This window comes from Dasypus novemcinctus, chromosome 25, assembly GCF_030445035.2.
Source record: "Dasypus novemcinctus isolate mDasNov1 chromosome 25, mDasNov1.1.hap2, whole genome shotgun sequence".
Classification (NCBI taxonomy): Eukaryota; Metazoa; Chordata; class Mammalia; order Cingulata; family Dasypodidae; genus Dasypus; species Dasypus novemcinctus.
Genome location: NC_080697.1, coordinates 7,742,704 through 7,760,029, shown reverse-complemented (window position 1 = coordinate 7,760,029; position 17,326 = coordinate 7,742,704). Strand labels below are relative to the sequence as shown.

At 36.1% G+C, this 17,326-nt stretch overlaps 1 protein-coding gene across 4 annotated transcripts in view; it reads left to right on the top strand.

Annotated features, from left to right (window-relative positions):
• The window catches only part of SMC6 (structural maintenance of chromosomes 6), a 169,350-nt gene that overhangs the window by 68,333 nt on the left and 83,691 nt on the right, over window positions 1-17,326 (top strand). For all 4 annotated transcript variants that reach the window (XM_058288093.2, XM_058288094.2, XM_058288091.2 and 1 more), the window contains 5 exons: window positions 922-1,064; window positions 5,611-5,728; window positions 9,070-9,175; window positions 14,865-15,001; window positions 15,807-15,868. In XM_058288093.2, the coding sequence (XP_058144076.2) occupies window positions 922-1,064; window positions 5,611-5,728; window positions 9,070-9,175; window positions 14,865-15,001; window positions 15,807-15,868 (566 nt within the window). The remainder of the gene's footprint in view (window positions 1-921; window positions 1,065-5,610; window positions 5,729-9,069; window positions 9,176-14,864; window positions 15,002-15,806; window positions 15,869-17,326) is intronic.

Below are 17,326 nucleotides of genomic sequence, written 5' to 3'. Positions count from 1 at the left end.
GTCAGCGGCACCGGGAGTCTGTGTCTCTTCTTGTGTCATTTTGCTGCATCAGTTCTGTGTATGTGCGGCACCACTCCTGGGCAGGCTGGACTTACTTTAGCGTGGGGCAGCTCCCCTTACGGGGTGCACACCTTGCGTGTGGGGTCCCTACGCAGGGGACACCCCTGTGTGGCATGGCACTCCTTGTGCGCATCAGCACTGAGCGTGGGCCAGCTCACCACACGGGTCATGAGGCCCTGGATTTGAACCCTGGACCACCCATGTGATAGGCAGATGCTCTATCCATTGAGCCAAGTCTGCTTCCCTCTTAAGTATATTTAAAAAAAAAAAATTAAAAGTAATCAGGATAGTCATAAGCCATTAGCTTTGACTTGAGGTTCAGTATTCATGCTTAGCAAAATCTTTTGTATAATTTTAAGTAAATTTCTTATGTACATCTTTTACAGTATATTGGCAAAAAATAGACAATATATACTGTTTTTAGCAACACTGCTTCAAAATATGCTTCTTTGGGGGAAAAATTTAAAGATTAAAAGTTTTATCTGATTTGCTATTGCTTTATAATTTGTAAAAATTGGATGATGGCTCTGAAATAATTTCAGATGGCATTATGCCATCTCTACTAATAGATCCAGGGAACTGGAAACCATAGTAACACAAATAAAGTAATTTGCCTTTTGTGTGTTCACAGTTAAAAACATACAGGTAAGCTTGTGTAGATAAAATATTGTCCATGAATATGGTAGAAATCTATTGTAGATTAGGCAGATGATTTTTTTTACTTTAATTTTTAAAGTGAAAATGGATGAGCATAGTACTTAAAATTTAATAAGCTTTCTGTGATTTATTTTTTGTATAAGTAACAATAATAAGGGATGCTATAATTGCTTTACTTCATTGTTACTATGAATATTTGTTCAGACCTGATGGCCAAAAGAAAGGAAGAAAATTTCTTGTCTCCTGAAAATGCCAAAAGACCAAGACAAGAGGAAGTGGAAGATTTTGATAAAGATGTTGATGAAGATGAATGTACAGTTTCTTTCACTAATGGTACCTCTACTTTGGTAAGTACAAAATGAAGTTTTTTGATTGGTATGTTTCTCATACCTGGTTTATATTTAGTATTCTCTCATATCAGGTTTATATATAGTGTCCTTTAATAATTCACAATCTGGAAAAGTAATAAGATATTTTAAAAGCTGAGGTGAAACAATCTGTTCTGACCAATTTCGAGGTTTATGTTAATTATCTGTAAATTAGAGAAAATCCATGAAAGAGCTAGTTCTTTGAAAAGAGCAATAAACTTATCTTATTTCTACTGAGACTGGCAAAGAAAAAAAGAGAGAACACTAATTATCAATATCAGGGTGAAACAGAATGATAGACCTATAGACCCTGCAAATATCAAAAGGATAATAAGGAAATATTGTTAACAAGTCTTTCTATATAAATTTGATAAGTTAGATGAATGAATAATTTGAATAGATCTCTAACTATTAAGGATGTTGAAGTCATAATTTTAAAACCCCTAAAAAAGAAATCTCCAGCCATTTGGTTTCATTGGCCAATTCTACCAAATGTTTAAAGAAGAATTATCATCAATTCTACAGTCTCTTCCAGAAAAGAGAAGGAAGTACTTCTCAATTCATTGCCTCAATAGCAAAAGCAGGCAAAGAAGGTACCAAAAAAAGAAAACTACAGACTAATGTCTCTCATAAATATGGAATGCAAGAACCTTTAATAAAACATTAACAAATAGAATTCAGCAATTTATAAAAAGAATTATACATTATCATCAAGTCAAGTGTATTCCTGGCATTTGACTGATTCAGTACATAAACATCAATTAATATAATTTACCATATAAACAGGCTAAAAAAGGGAAGTTCACATGATCATATTACATATGCAGGAAGAACATTCAACAAAATTTAGCACCCACTTATGAGTTTTAAAAAAACTCAGAAAACTAGGATTAGAGGGCAACTTTCCAACATTATCAGGAGCATTGATTAAAAAAAACTACAACTAGCATTGTACTTAATGGCAAAAGACTGAATGCTTTTCTCTTAAGATGAAAAACAAGACCAAGGGATGTCTGCTCTTACCACTTTTATTCACCATACTGCTAAAAGATCTAGCCAGTGCATTAAAACAAGAAAAAAAATAAAAGGTATACAGGTTCTGTTCCTGATTGCAGATTAGCCAGTTTTTTCTTAGAAAATCTCCAGGATTCTACAAAAATGTCATGGAAATGCTAATTGCATTTAGCAGGGTCTCAGGATTCAAGATAAACATTCAAAAACTAATTGTATTCTAATATACTAACAATGAACACATGGACGTCAAAATTCAGAATATAATACAATTTACAGTTGCCCCCCAAAATAAAGAAAAAAACAATTTAGGTATAAATCTAAAACAAATAAGCATAGGTCTTGAATGCTAAAAACTATACAGTATACAGTTTTGATGAAAAAACTCAAAGACCTAAATAGATGGAGTGATAGTCTTTGTTAATGAATTGGAAGACTCAACATACATGGGAAAGATGTCAGTTCTCCGCTAAACTAATAAGCAACTTTAACTCAATTCCTGTCAAAATCCCAGCATACTTTTTTCTAGATGTACAAAAATTTGTTCTAAAATTTATATGGAAAGGCTAAAGGACCTAGAGTAGCTAAAACAATTTTGAAAAGAAAAATAAATTAGGAAGAATCATTGTATACAATTTCATTATTTATGATACAGTTATAGTAACCAAGACTAGTATTGGTGTAGTGATAGACAAATGAATCAGTGGAACAGAACAGAGAATCTAGAAACAAACCATTACAAATGATAACAAACTTATTTTTGACAAAGTTCTAAAAACAGTTTAATGAGAAGTAACCTTTTCAACAAATGGCATTGGAGTAATTAAATATCCATTGGCAAAAAAATTTTTAAAAATCTCAACCTAAGTCACACCTTACCGAAAATGAATTCAGAATTGTCATGAACTTAAATTTAAAACATTAGACTATAAAACTCTTAGAAACAAATATAGGAGAAATCTTCAGGATCTAGGGCTAGGCAAAGTGTTCTTACACTTGTCACCAAAAGCATAATCCGAGAGTAAATTGAAACTTCATCAGGAGTAGATGTGGCTCAAGTAGTTGAGCTCCCACCTCCCACATGGGATGTCCTGGGTTCAGTTTCCAGTGCCTCCTAAAGGAAAAAAGCAGACAGTGAGCAAACAGACAAGACAACCGTCTCAGGAACAGACAACAACAACAAAAAAACATCAAAATTTAAAAATTTTGGTTCTGCAAAGACCTTGTTAAAATGACAAGCTACAGACTGGGAGAAAATATTTGCAAACCACATATCTGACAAAGTATTTGTAGCAAATATATGAAGAGCTCTCAAAACTTAACAGTTTTTTTGTTGTTTTTTTTCCCCTGTTTGAGCTGCCAGGGGCTGGGAATTAAACCCGGGACCTCATATATGGGGAGCTGGTGCTCAACTAGTGAGCCACATTGGCTCCCCTCTTGCTTCTTTTTTCTTTTTAAGATTTATTTATTTTTTTTATTTCTCTCCCCTACCCCCTGTTGTCTGCTCTCTGTGTCCATTCACTGCATGTGTTCTTCTGTGTCCGCTTGGATTCTTGTCAGCAGCACTGGGAATCTGTATCTCTTTTTTATTGCATCATCTTGCCGCATCAGCTCTCCATGTGTGTGCTGACACTCCTGGGCAGGCTGCACTTTTCTCGCACAGCTCCCCTTACGGGGAGCACTCCTTATGCGTGGGGCTCCCCTACACTGGCGACACCCCTGCATGGCACGGCACTCCTTGCACACATCAGCACTATACGTGGGCCAGCTCACCACATGGGTCATGAGGCCCTGGGTTTGAACCCCTGACCTCCCATGTGGTAGGCAGGCGCTCTATCAGTTGAGCCAAATCCGCTTTCCCCTTTTGTTTCTTAATATGCTATTTCCTTGCCTACCCTAAAAGAAGAAAGTCTTAAATATTCTCAAGGAGCTAAAAGAAAACACAGGAAGAGAACTAAAGGATATCAGGAAAAAGAGAAAATGAGAATTTCAATAAAAAGCAATTATAAAAATGAGCCAAATAGAAGCACTGGAGCTGAAGTCCACAGTTACTGTTAATGAAATAAATAATTCCCTAAAGCTGTTTAACAGCAGATTGAAGCTGGTGGAAGAATCTGTGAACTTGAAGATAAGACATTTGAAATGGTTTTGATTGAGGAGGAGAAAGAAAAAGGAGTGAAGAAAAGTGAACAGACCCTAAAGAGTCCTGTGGGACACCATCAAAGCATACCATTAAATGCATTATGGGAGTTCCAAAAGGAGAAGAAAGGAAGTGGTAGAAGGAATATTCAAAGAAATAATGTCAGAAGACTTCCCAAATTAAATAAAACATGAGTATATACATTAAAGTAGTTCAGCAAACCTCATACAGAAGAAACCTGAATAAATTGATGCCCAGACATATTATAATCAAATTGTCGAATGCCAAAGATAATTCTGTTGAGTGAAATAAGCTAGACACAAAAGGACAAATGTTGTATGTATGATCTCACAGATATGAAGTAATTATAATATGCAAATTCACAGAGCCAGAAATTAGAATACAGGTTTACTAGGGGTAGAGTGGGTGAGGGAATAGGGAGTTAATGCTTAATTGGTACTGAGTTTCTTTTTGGGGTGGTGGAAGCATTTTGATAGTGTGTTGGTAGCACAAGATTGTGAATGTAATTATCACAACTGAACTGTACACTTGTATATATGATATCAGAATAAGAATAAAAACAAACTCATAGAATTGTACAAGGAATGAACCCTAGTATAAACTATGGCCTATATTTAATGCTATAATTATGACAGTATTTTTTCATCGGTTATAACAGGTACAACACTTAAGCAAAATATTAATAATGAGGAAATCTGAGTGTGTGGGCAGGGTATATGTGAAGTCTGCTTTCTGCATGTAAAACCTACATTTGATCTATTAAAAAAAAAAGATGAACCTGTATTCTTACGTTCAGAAGTGTTCATCTCTTTCACTATGTCAGACGGTGAATTCCATGTTCAAACCATGGCTGGATAATCATCTTAACGAGCTTTAAATATAATTCACAGTAAGTTTTACTAAACCGTGATTCTCAATCAGGGTTATTTCACTGCACAGGTACCATTTGGCAATGTCTGGATATAATTTTGATTATTGAAATTAGAGAGCAGTGTGTGTGCAACTGGCATATAGTTGGTAGAGTCTGAATTGTCTAAAATGCACATGACAAGAAAAAAATAATCTGGCCTGAAATATCAGTATTGTCAAGGTTGAGAAATATTATGCTACGCTTACTAGATCTTTTAAAAATTCTAGAAAGTTTAGACTCTGGGAAGTAAGTTTTTAGTTATATTAAATTGGTATTTTAATACGTTTACCATTTAAAAGCATATCATTCAGTTGTTGAAGTTAACATTCATTTTCTGTACTTTTTTTCATTGGTAATACTGCTGGTCTTTTTCTATCAGTAAATGTTTGAATGATTATAGTGAGTGAATTAGATTGATTTTCATAATTGTTTTCTGTCAATAGACTGCTGCAGAAGTTGGAATAATTGAGAGTATTCAATTAAAAAATTTTATGTGTCATTCAATGCTTGGACCCTTCAAATTTGGTTCTAATGTTAACTTTGTCGTTGGAAACAATGGAAGTAAGTGCTTTTCCCCTCCTCTAATTAGACTTTGAACAGTTCAGTGTGATTAGAACGCATTAGTTTTTAAAAATAGGTGATTTTTTTTTTAAGATTTATTTTTATTTATTCCCCTCTCAGCCGCTTGCTTTCTGTCTGCTCTCTCTGTCCATTTGCTGCACATTCTTCTTTGTCTGTTTGTCTCCCTTTGTTGCGTCATCTTACTATGCCAGCTTTCCACGGGCATGGGTCAGCTTGCCTTCATAAGGGGGCCCTAGGACGTGAACCCAGGGCCTCCGATATGGTAGACGGGAGCCCAATCGGTTGAGCTACATCTGCTTCCCTGAAATAGGTGACTTTTAATGGTAAGTGTTTGATTTATGTAGCTATGTATGGTTGCTACTATTCTCGGTATTTGCTGCTCATCTATGCTTTAAGAATATATTGAATTAACTCTAGGTTTGTTATTTATGTAGTAGGGATAAATATTTCCTGCTTCTTTTTTAGGTACAGGGGCTGGGGATTATTGAACCTGTGATCTTGTGTGTGGGAAGTTGGTGCTAAACCACTGACCTCCCTTGAGTTTTTTGTGTTTTTTTTTTGGTTGGTTTGTGTTTTTTAGGATTTTTTAGGATTGAACCCCAGGACCTCATTCTTGGGAAGCAGGTGACCACTAAGTTCCCCCGAGTTGGATTTTTCGTTTGTTTTTAGGAGATATCTGGTAACTGATCAAACCAGGACCTCATATATGGGAAGTAGGTGCTCAAACACTTGAACTACATGTGCTTTTCTCCTGCCTTTTTTTTTTTAAATCCATACCACTAAAGAGTAGACAAGAAATCCTTATTGTTTTTGAGGCAGCCCTTTGTCTCACTCTATTAAATATTGTAATTGAGAATAAATAAAGTGGCTTGGGAACCCAAAAGTGAAAGTTACTAATTATCACTGATTGTGGCTAATGAAAACTTTTAGGGATAGTGGTTCGAATGTGTCAAATACCAAATGTGTTGGTATTTAAATGAAAATTACAAATTCTTTTGGTCTCATTGAGGAAGAAGCAGCTGAGATGTTCGAGGCAAAGATGACTCATCAGGAAAGTTTTGGAGGGGTACAAACAGATGTGTATCGGACATGGTGAACAGCTTTATATGACCTTATTGTACAGTACGTGGTGGGGATGGACAGGTGCTTACGCTGGAGAGTCATATTGTAGGCCATGTTGTTGGTCATATTATTGAGGATCTTGAGTGTCAAAGATTTTGGAACTTTGTTTGGATGTTTATGGGGAACCAATTAAAGTTTTTGTATAGAGCGTTGACAAGGTCAAGATTTGTAAAATAAACTGAGCACATTGTGAAGGATTGATTAGAAGGGGAACACAAAGGAGGCATAAAATCTAGTTAGGCTGTGATAGGCTGTGATAGGCTGGCCAGGCATGGAGAAGAAGCTTGCCAGAGTCTACCAACTGGTGTCAGTTCTAGACTATGAAACTAGGTTTCTGTATCTACAGAGTCCATTTAGCTATTGTTTTACATACTCTACTAGTTAGCTAAGTAGAAAGTGTTTAGTTTTTTTATTTTACTTATTAATTCCCTTCGCTCCCCCCCCCCCCCCCCCCCCATTGTTTGCATTCACTGTATCTGTCTGTTGTTTGCTCATCTTTCTTTTAGGAGGTACTGGGACCTCCCATGTAGTAGACAGGAGCTCAATTCCTTAAGCCTTATCTACTTCCCAAAAGCATTTTTTAGGAGGAAAGTAGGCATAGTTAAAGGGTCAGTGCTATAGAGAGATCCTGTTGGGTAAATAATGCAAAAAAACTGATATGTCCTGCTGGTAGGTAGGTGGTTCCTTCCTTTCTTCCTCCCTCCCTCTCCTTTCACTTTTTTTTTTTTAAATATGAGGTGCCAGGGATTGAACCTGGGACTTTGTACATTGGAAGTAGACACTCAAACACTAAGCTACACCTGCTCCCCTTTAACTTTTGAAATGATTTTGTTAATAAAATTTAAGAGGAAATGATGCAAGTAGTGGACGCAGTGGATTTGAGAATGAAAATAAGGAAAGTTAGAATAAGCACTTGAACTGAATTAGGTTACCCAGTCACGTGTTTTGGTTAATTGGAAGTATTCTGTGGAAGATAATGGGCTAGGAGTTGATTGGAATAGTTGATCATGAACTTCAGAAAATGGTTATCATATTTTGGGTAATTAATAGAGATATTAGGGAAGCGGATGTGATTGGGCTTCTGCCTACCATGTGGGAGGACCCAGGTTTGATCCCTGGGTTCTCCTGGTTAAAAAAAAAAGCATGCCTGCACAGCGAGCCAGTGCCTGCATGAGTGCCCATGTGGTGAGCCAAGTGCCTGGGTAGCAGGCCAGTGCCCAGACAAGTGAGTCATACCACAGCAAGATGATCACGCAACAGAAGAGAGACAAAGGAGAAAGTCAAGGCGAGGTGGAGCTGGAACTGAGGTGGCACAAGTGACAGGAAACTTCCCTCCACATCAGGGGATCAAATCCCGGTGAACCCTAGAGGAGAAAAACAAGAAGACAAGAAAAGTAGATATGGAAGATCACACAGTGAATGGACAGAGACAGCAGAGTGGGGGGGGGGGGGGGAGGGGGAAAATAAACCATAATCTTTAAAAAAAAATAGAGATTAGAATTTCAGCTTGTAATATGCTACATACTTAATAGACTAGGAAAAAATTACACATTTTCAAGGTTCAGAGTAGGAATAATAGTTGTTAGAATACGTAAAACATCTATCTGTATGACTACTAATTTTTTCTTATTGAAGTGTATTCATTTACTAAACAAATATGTGAGTGCCTATTTGCTGATATTGGAGATGCAGCATTGAACAAAATAGAAAGCATTGTTGTCCACATGGAACTTATATTCTAGAATTGTTAATTTCTGACTTCTGAGAATTTATGGAAAAGGTAATTAGTAATTGTAATTAAATTAGAATGCAATAAAAATTGGATGAGTTAAGTTTTTGTGTATAAATAAAGAGATAAATTTATTTAATAGGCTAATGGGCCAAGATGATATATTGAGAGTTTCTGGTTGGAAAGGTATCACAACTGTTTTTCCCATTTCCTTATTGGTGGCAAAAATTTGATTACTGAAATGCATAATTTTTTTTCTTATAGTACAGTTAGGTATTTCAAGATATTCAACTTTTAAAAGACATTTGGTGCTTTGTCACTGGAAGAAAATTACAATTGTACTATAAAATTTTATTTCATGGTGAGACCAGTTCATATTTTCATTCAGAAATCCTACTGCATGAAATTGTAGAAATTAGCCTTTTCTGTCTTTTTAATGAATGTAATTTTTCAACACCTGTTTCTTTAGGTGGGAAGAGCGCCGTGCTCACAGCTCTCATAGTTGGTCTTGGTGGAAAAGCAATTGCTACTAATAGAGGATCTTCTTTAAAGGGTTTTGTGAAAGATGGACAGAGGTAAGAATTTGTTTCTACATGTACTTTCAGTTCTTCAGTAAGAGTCAGCTCTGTTAAAAAAAGGAAAACAGTTTGTACATTGGTGGTGCAAACGACTATGGATTAGTAGTAAAGGGGAAGCAAGGCCTTGCTTTCTCTTTTTTCCACCTCTTTTAGATTCGTAATTCAAGTAGCCATTACTGGAAATGAAGTAGCTTTCCAGAAGAGGAGCAGCAGTATCATATCTTTTCATTCCTTTCTCTTGGCCCTTATTGCCATCACTGTCCACTGCTGCCTGCTATTCTCTCCTAGCAGATAGCTCATGTAAATTATTGCCATGTAACTGTTCATTTATATTCATGCTTATATCAGTCTTTCTGGAAAAATCTTCATATGTTGGTTTATGTATTTATGAATATTGGATTTTTTTGCCATTTGACCCAAACCAACATCAGCAGGTCCTTATCATATAATAGGGACAAGAGCCACCACAATGTCCCTGCACAAAATTTCTATTTTCAGCTCTCTAAGAATTTAGAAAGCATTCCACCCTCTGACTGATTTTAGACACTTAACCAGGTTTATCCCAGTGAATTTGATTAGAGAACCACAGTCACAAGTCCATTTGTGGTCTCTTCTGACTCTTGGCAAATGGTCATACAACCGTTCTCTTTGCTTTTACATTTATATTTCTTTTTGTTGTGGGTTGACTTAACATAGCTATGTATTAATATCTAATTTGTATCATCATAGACTTGGAACCTTTTGCCCACTAGCCACTCTCTCTTCAGTTCCATCTCTTTTTTTTTAGTACTACCCCAGATACTTCTGAAGGGACCTTGTTTGTTATAATAACTAGACTTCCCAAATTCTGCCATACTAGCTATCAGGGTGAGGCTATGTCCACTGCTCAATATTCTCATGTATCCAGTGCCCAGGATATTTCAGGCTTTTTCAAACTTTTGTAATTAACAATGATATCTTTTTTCTCATAATAGATTTTCCCTCATCTCAGTGTTCTATTCATTTAAACTTTCCCTGTATTTTTTTTTTTTTTTTCTTAAAAATGAATGGAGACAAGTTATGCATCAGTATTGGATGCTTAGGAATCCTAACTAAGCCAAGGTTCCAACTTGTCTCAAGAGAATTGGGGGAAAAACATACAGGAAATCATTTCCCATGCTGAATGATCTTGGAAAAGAACTACTTGATAACATTTCCCCAACATACTTTTGTCTCCACTTACCTTATTTGGGTCCTGTCTTAGCAAGGTCTCGCCTCCCTTTCCAGCCCCCAAAGAAAATTATGTATGAAGGCAAGAATAGTTATTTAGCACTTTAAGTGAATGCTCTCAAAACTATTTTAATTCATTATATGATTCATTATATTTAATATCTATTTCTCAGGTTTTTTGTTTTTTTTTCTCCTCACACAGTCACCTAGTCTTATCTATTCCAGATAACACATTGATTTTTCAAATAGAAGCTTCAGGAAGAAATTTTTTTAATATATCATTAAATGCATTATGTTTCAGGTAAATTTTTTTTTTTAATGTTTGGAAAGTACCTGGACCAAAGCAGGAAATATCCTTGAACCTGAGACCTGTCCTTTGAATATGAATACTCGTTATTATTTTTTCTTTTCTTTTTTTTTTATTACCACTTAAAAAATAAAAGCTAATTCTCACAAAACACTGACTTTGTAAAACACAGCTGCCTTTAGAGGGGAAAAATTTTTTTTAAAACGGTAACAGTTAATAACTTTAATCGGAGCTTGCCTGAAAATATAGTTAAAAGCAGATTTTCTAATCCTAAATCTATTACTTATATCATCCCCTCATTAAAAACATTTGGGGGGAGCAGGCATAGCTAAGTGATTGAATGCCTGCTTCCCATGTACTACTAGGTCCTGGGTCAATCCCTATTACCTTCTAAAAATTTTTTTTCGTATCTGTAAAACTCCCCTTGTTTAATAGTCTCTCATCACTTGTATGTTGAGTTAGCTCAGTTCTCCTCTTCTAACCCACATCTCTACTCCATGCAGCTATCCCACTTCCTGAAGAAGGTCTGTCAGTCATACCCAGGTTTGACGGTGTCCTAAAGACTCCTCCCCTGCTTCCCAACCTCCTTGCCTGACATTGTAGTCTTCACTGTCAAAGTGTGGGGGACCCATTTGTGACATCTGGGCTTTGGTCCAGTCTGGACTCTTCAGTTCTTGGTAATGGCTTGACTAATGCTGTTAGGAGAAGCCAGAGAACCCTTGGGTTGCTGACCTGGTGCTCAGCCCACCATGAGTGCTTTAGCAGTGGTTCAGGAACAGTGGATGAGTTCTGGTAAACTTCTTCCCATGAAGTCCTCTCTCTATGACCCAGGGTCTCTCATGTTCATTCCTCTTCAGGTTCTTGAATGTTTCAGTTCACTCTCCCCCTCAGCCTTCCTAATACTGGCTGGGGTAGTGGAAGCTTTGCATCATCCCTGGTTCTGACAGCAGCTGTAGGATTATGGAAGGATAAAGAAACACTCCTACTGTACATTCCTCCTTTATTTAGCTGAGGATGCAGAACTCATGCTGGTTACCTGGAGAGGAGCAGATGTATCATTTTTACATGAATTTTCCTTATTGATTGTCCCCATCCATGTGCTCTTGCCAGTTAACTTCTGTACAGATGGGTTCTTCTAGCGTTGAGAATGAAGCCGAATTCTTATTGTGGTACTACATACATATATTTCCATTCTAGAAAAGCTGTCATTGATAGTTTGTCTTTCCATTCAAAGGTCGCCTGCATTTATAAATATTGTGCTTTAGGGCTTAGCATCAGCTAAGGGTATATCAAAATGGGGAGAAACAGAGTTATTGCTTAGTTCACTTGTCCCCCTCTTGCACAAATTTTTTGAGCAGTTTGTTATTATGAGACTTTTTTCATAAGCCTTAATTTTTAAAATAAATTTTTAAATTCATGTAGCAATATGATGGCAGTACCTCTGATGTTCTCACTGTACTAAAGATAGGTCTCAAATGCAAGTAGTTAGGAATGAAGATAATAAATTTGCTGTTTGGTAACCAAGAGAAAGGTTTAGTAATTGAGAGCAAATATTTGGAAATCCTTTATTTAAAAAAAATTTTTTTTTTTTTTTACAGCTTGCATTCACTTTAGTACCTGGTAATCATACTACTTAGTGAAATGAAAGAAGTTTTGCTTTATTTTGTAAACTAGCTTCCTTTCCTCTATCATATATTGGTTAGTGGTTCTCAACCTTGATTTTTCATTAGAATCAAAGCTTTAAAAAAAACCCATGAATTGCACCTTTTCTGGAATGTTTAAGATTTACCATAAAGATTCAGGGATGTATATCTTAGAAGCTGTAGGGAGGAAGTGCAGCTGGATCTCATGAGGGACCAAAACTGAAAGAGAGCCTCAGGAACCAAGTACCTTTTGTATCTGGGTCCTTCCTTTGTACCTCTGACTTTCTCTAGGTGTCTTTGTGTTTCTGTTTCCCTTTCCCTTTTTTTTTTTGTTCCTATAGTATTATTTATAATATATAGCAAAATACTAAAACCAACCCAAATATCCATCAACAGGGACCTGATTGAATAAATTATTTTTTTATATATTTTTCTCTATATATTTTTAAATGTCACATTAAAAAAATATGAGGTCCCCACATATCCCTTACCCCCCTCACCCTCTTACCCTCCTCACCCCCCTACCCCACTCCTCCCACATCAACAACCTCTTTCTTTCCCTTTCTATGGACTGTCCATCTGTCCTGCAACTTTACCTGTGTACCACTTCCCTTACCCCCTTTGCTTAATTGGCTGTACTTCTGTGTACTCTCCTCCCTTCCTTTCTCTCTTTATGACATGTGTAGGTATGTGAATGTGGTTCTCCCTTTTATTGTCTCTGGACTGCACACGCCTTATTTTTTAGCTGGGTTTTTGTTTTTGTGTCTCCTTGTGTACAAGCATTCATGTCTTACTGTCTTAGCATTTGGGTGTGTAGGGAAGTACACTTAGGCTTTCTATGTCTCTGGCTCTTTCTGCCAGTATTTCTGGGCATATGTATCTATTAGTCTGTTTGGGTAGTTTCCTAAGAGCTTATCTGTTCTCTACTCCGACTTCTCTTTGTAGATGCTGCAGAAAAATTCTTCCTGTCCATCAGGGTGTCATGCCTCAAGTTGATTTTGTTAGTCCCATAGGTCTCATTGCTTTGTGTTTCTAGGGAATCACTGCCTAGACTTGATTGTAGCTTAATTTGAAACATCTGTACATTTTAGAAATAGTTTTAAATTTACAGAAGTGTTACAAAGATAGTACAGAGAGCTCCTGTATATACATACCTTTTGCAGTTTCCCTTAAATGTCAGTATCTTACATAACCAGGGTATTATCAAAGCTAAGTAACATTGATACATGTAATTAACTAAATTTTATACTTTGTTTTGATTTTACCTTTTTTTTTGTTTTGTTTTAATTTAAATTTTTAAAGAGACTCTGGTTTAGTTAGGGTCAGATTTCTGTAACTTAAACCCTGGAGGGCCAAGTGGGGAGGTAATATTTAGTACTCAAGTGGCTAAGTCCTCTCTTTCTGCTAGGGCACTTGCAAAGACTATGTTGAGAGAGCAAGAGCTGAGCAAACACCTCACTTAGTGTGTCTGCTATAATATAGTGTGTCTATAATAATATATTATAATGTCTATTATATTTATAATGAAGTTCATCTTCAATGTTTTTTTTTAAATCTCCTGCATATGGGAACATTATTACAGATTTCGTCTAAATAAGTTTGTTGGAGTAATTGATTTCATTTAATTATCAAATAAAACAGTTTTGTATAAGTGATTAGCATTGCATCACTGCTCATATGAACTAGAGAATTTTTCTGCTTTTATATTTAAGGAAATTATAAATATGTATTAATGTTCTTCATCAGTATCTTTTTGTTTTTCTGCAAGTCTGATTTTAACAGAAGTTGGAAAAGGAAAAATAGCTTGAAATGTAAACAAATTCAGTAAAGGCCAATTTTTTTTTGTTCCTCAAAATATCTAAAAATACATGTAGCTATAAATGCCTTAACATTCTTTAAAACTTATAAACTATAACAGACTATCGATTAAAGCAGACTTATACACTTAGCATTCATATGTGTGTTTAGCTGTGTTATACTACTTTGTATGCCAATAAAGCTTTAAGAAATTTTGAGCTTTATTTTACATTTCTTGGTATTAAATACTTTCCTTTTTTATTGCCAAGTAATTGAAAACTAACCTTCCCTGTTAGAAAATGTTATTTCTTTGCCATGATTCTTATTCTATCAGTGTATTTGGTTTACTGTCGTTTGATGCTTTATTATATAATTCATAATAGCATAATATTAACTACACAACGCCTACAGGGTAATGTATAATTTACTTGTGTGTTTGAAAGAACCAACACTTAATGGGATTTGTGCAAATGTGGTAATTCTCTTATGGATAGAATAGTCACGTACTTTTCCTAAGCTTTCTTTTATTCCCAACTTTATTTTTTTTGTGTGAGCCATAATATCTTTATCATTATTCTATATAAGTCTAGCAGGCATCAATTGCTGGTGTAATGCTAGTTTTCAAATGAATTAGCCAAATTACTAGGGGGAGGGTTTTGAAAATTCTAGTACCCTACTCTTAAAATTGTATAAGGTCTTCATGTGATTTAGCTTAACCTCATTGTTTCAGTTCAGCGGATATCTCAATAACTTTAAGGAATAGAGGAGATGATGCATACAGGGCAAATGTGTATGGTGACTCTATAATTGTGCAGCAGCACATCAGCATGGATGGAAGTAGATCTTACAAACTAAAGAGTGAAGCAGGTTTGTTGTAAATTTATTTTCATTTCATATAAAATATTACTGAATACCCAATTAGAATATGTGATTGTGCTGGTTCAAGAAAAGAGCTTTTCTTCCTTGTCTCTTGAAACTGCTTTCTTGTATGATAATTGGTTATATGTATATATGCATAAATAAGTTACAAATAGTTTTACCAACAAGACATTCTGTAACAAAATCATGATTAACAGGATTTGGGTCAGTCTGAAACATATATACTATTTTGTTCTCACTTGCAAACCCTATTTTGTCTCCTATGATTTCTATAGCATGTAGAGATGGTTAGCAAATGGTGGAAAAGCCCGTAAACCAGGGATTCTTAACAAGGGGTCAATGAGCTTGAATTTAAATTCAAAAAAACATTTTTCTTGTGGGGACATGTTGTTGCAGGGGTGATAAATTTATTTAATAACACACAGTATAGTGTGGGCTTAGTAATGGGTCGGTGGTTTTCACCTGACTGGCAGAGGGGTCTGTGGAACAAAAAAGGTTAAGAACCCTTTCCACAAAGGAAGGACATAAAGGTGACATAAAGAGTTATAAAAGAATAACTTATATAAAACGTTTCACTGTGGGAAGAAGGCAAGCATTGTCACTGCACCTGTGTGCTTATTCCTACTCTGTACACTTGTGCCAACATTAGGATGTTACTCCAGGTTAGACTTAGGTGTATTCAGTAGTACCTTTCTTGATGACATAGTGAAAATTTATATTTTATAAATGACTTTTTTTTCTTTATTATTGCCCTAGAAACAATATGGTGATTTATGTTTTTCATAACCCTTAGGGGCTGTAGTTTCTACTAGGAAAGAAGAGCTGATTGCAATTCTTGATCATTTTAACATACAGGTAATTGCTTAATTTGAGTTTCAGATTAATTCATGCAACTGGTTTTTTCTTGTGATTTTATATGTAGTATAATGTAAAAGTATTTGAAATGGTCTCATAAATAATTGGACACAGGATGGATATGTAGTGTTGTGAAGTTCCTTAAAATTTACTACTTCAATTTGAATTTTCAGTATGTAATATAACACCCTTAATCTGCTAGAACTTTCAAGGATGTGGAGTCTGTACCTGTATGTACTAATGTTTATGTTAATAAGGCTATAAAGTTTCATTGTTTTCTGCTACTATAATCACAATAGCATCATAGTCTCCTAAATTGGGTTGCTAAATTCTTCAAGAAAGCAAATTTATTCTAAAAGGGCAATGTGTTTCTGTTTTGTAGTTATTGATCATACCTGTGGGGGAGAAGTCTTGTGTCCTTTCTGCCAAGGATGTTTTAGCAGAGTTAATTGGAAATAGGGTACATGTAGTCCTAAAACATTAGGATAGGAATTGTCTTTAGAAATCATCTACTCCACTCCCTTTATTTTGAAGTGAGAAACTGGGAACAAGAAAAGTGAATTTATTTGTGTATTAGATGGTCTAGGGTGGTCACTGGTAGAACCTGGGTTGGAATCCAGGCATGCCTGTTTCATTCTAGTGCTCTATCCAGTGCACCATAAAACTACCCAGTGGAACTTTCTGTCTTGGTAAAAATGTGTGTCTTTGCTGTCCATTGGGGTAGCCATTACTGATCACTTGAAATGTGACTAGTTTGACCAAGGAATTGAATTTTTAATTTTGGTTAATTTTAATTAATTAAAAATAACCAAGTGTGGGAAGCAGACTTGGCCCATTGGATAAGGCGTGCCTTATCTGCCTACCACATGGGAGGTCCACAGTTCAAACCCTAAGCCTCCTTGATCTGTGTGGAGCTGGCCCATGCGCAGTGCTGATGCGTACAAGGAGTGCCTTGCTATGCAGGGGTGTCCCCCGCATAGGGGAGTCCCACGCGCAAGGAGTGCGACCCATAAGGAGAGCCGCCCAACGCAAAAGAAAGTGCACCCTGCCCAAGAACTGCACTGCACACAGGGAGAGCTGACCCAGCAAGATAACACAACAAAAAGAAACACAGATTACCGGTGCCACTGATAAGGATAGAAGCGGTCACAGAAGAACACACAGTGAATGGACACAGAGAGCAGACAACTGGGGAGTGGGGAATAAAAAAAATAAATCTTTAAAAAAAAAAAATAGCCACTTGTGATTAATGGCTTTCAAATGGACAGCTTAGGTGTATTAGTCAAGGTTTTTCTAGGAAACAGAACCGACAGGAGATATCTATAAATATTAGGAACTTTTATAAAATTGTCTCCCAGTACTTTGGGGACATGTGAGTCCAAATTCTGCAGGGCAGCCTGTAGGCTGGAAACTCAGTTGAAGGTCCCTGATGAATTCCTGGGGCAAAGCTGGCTGTCT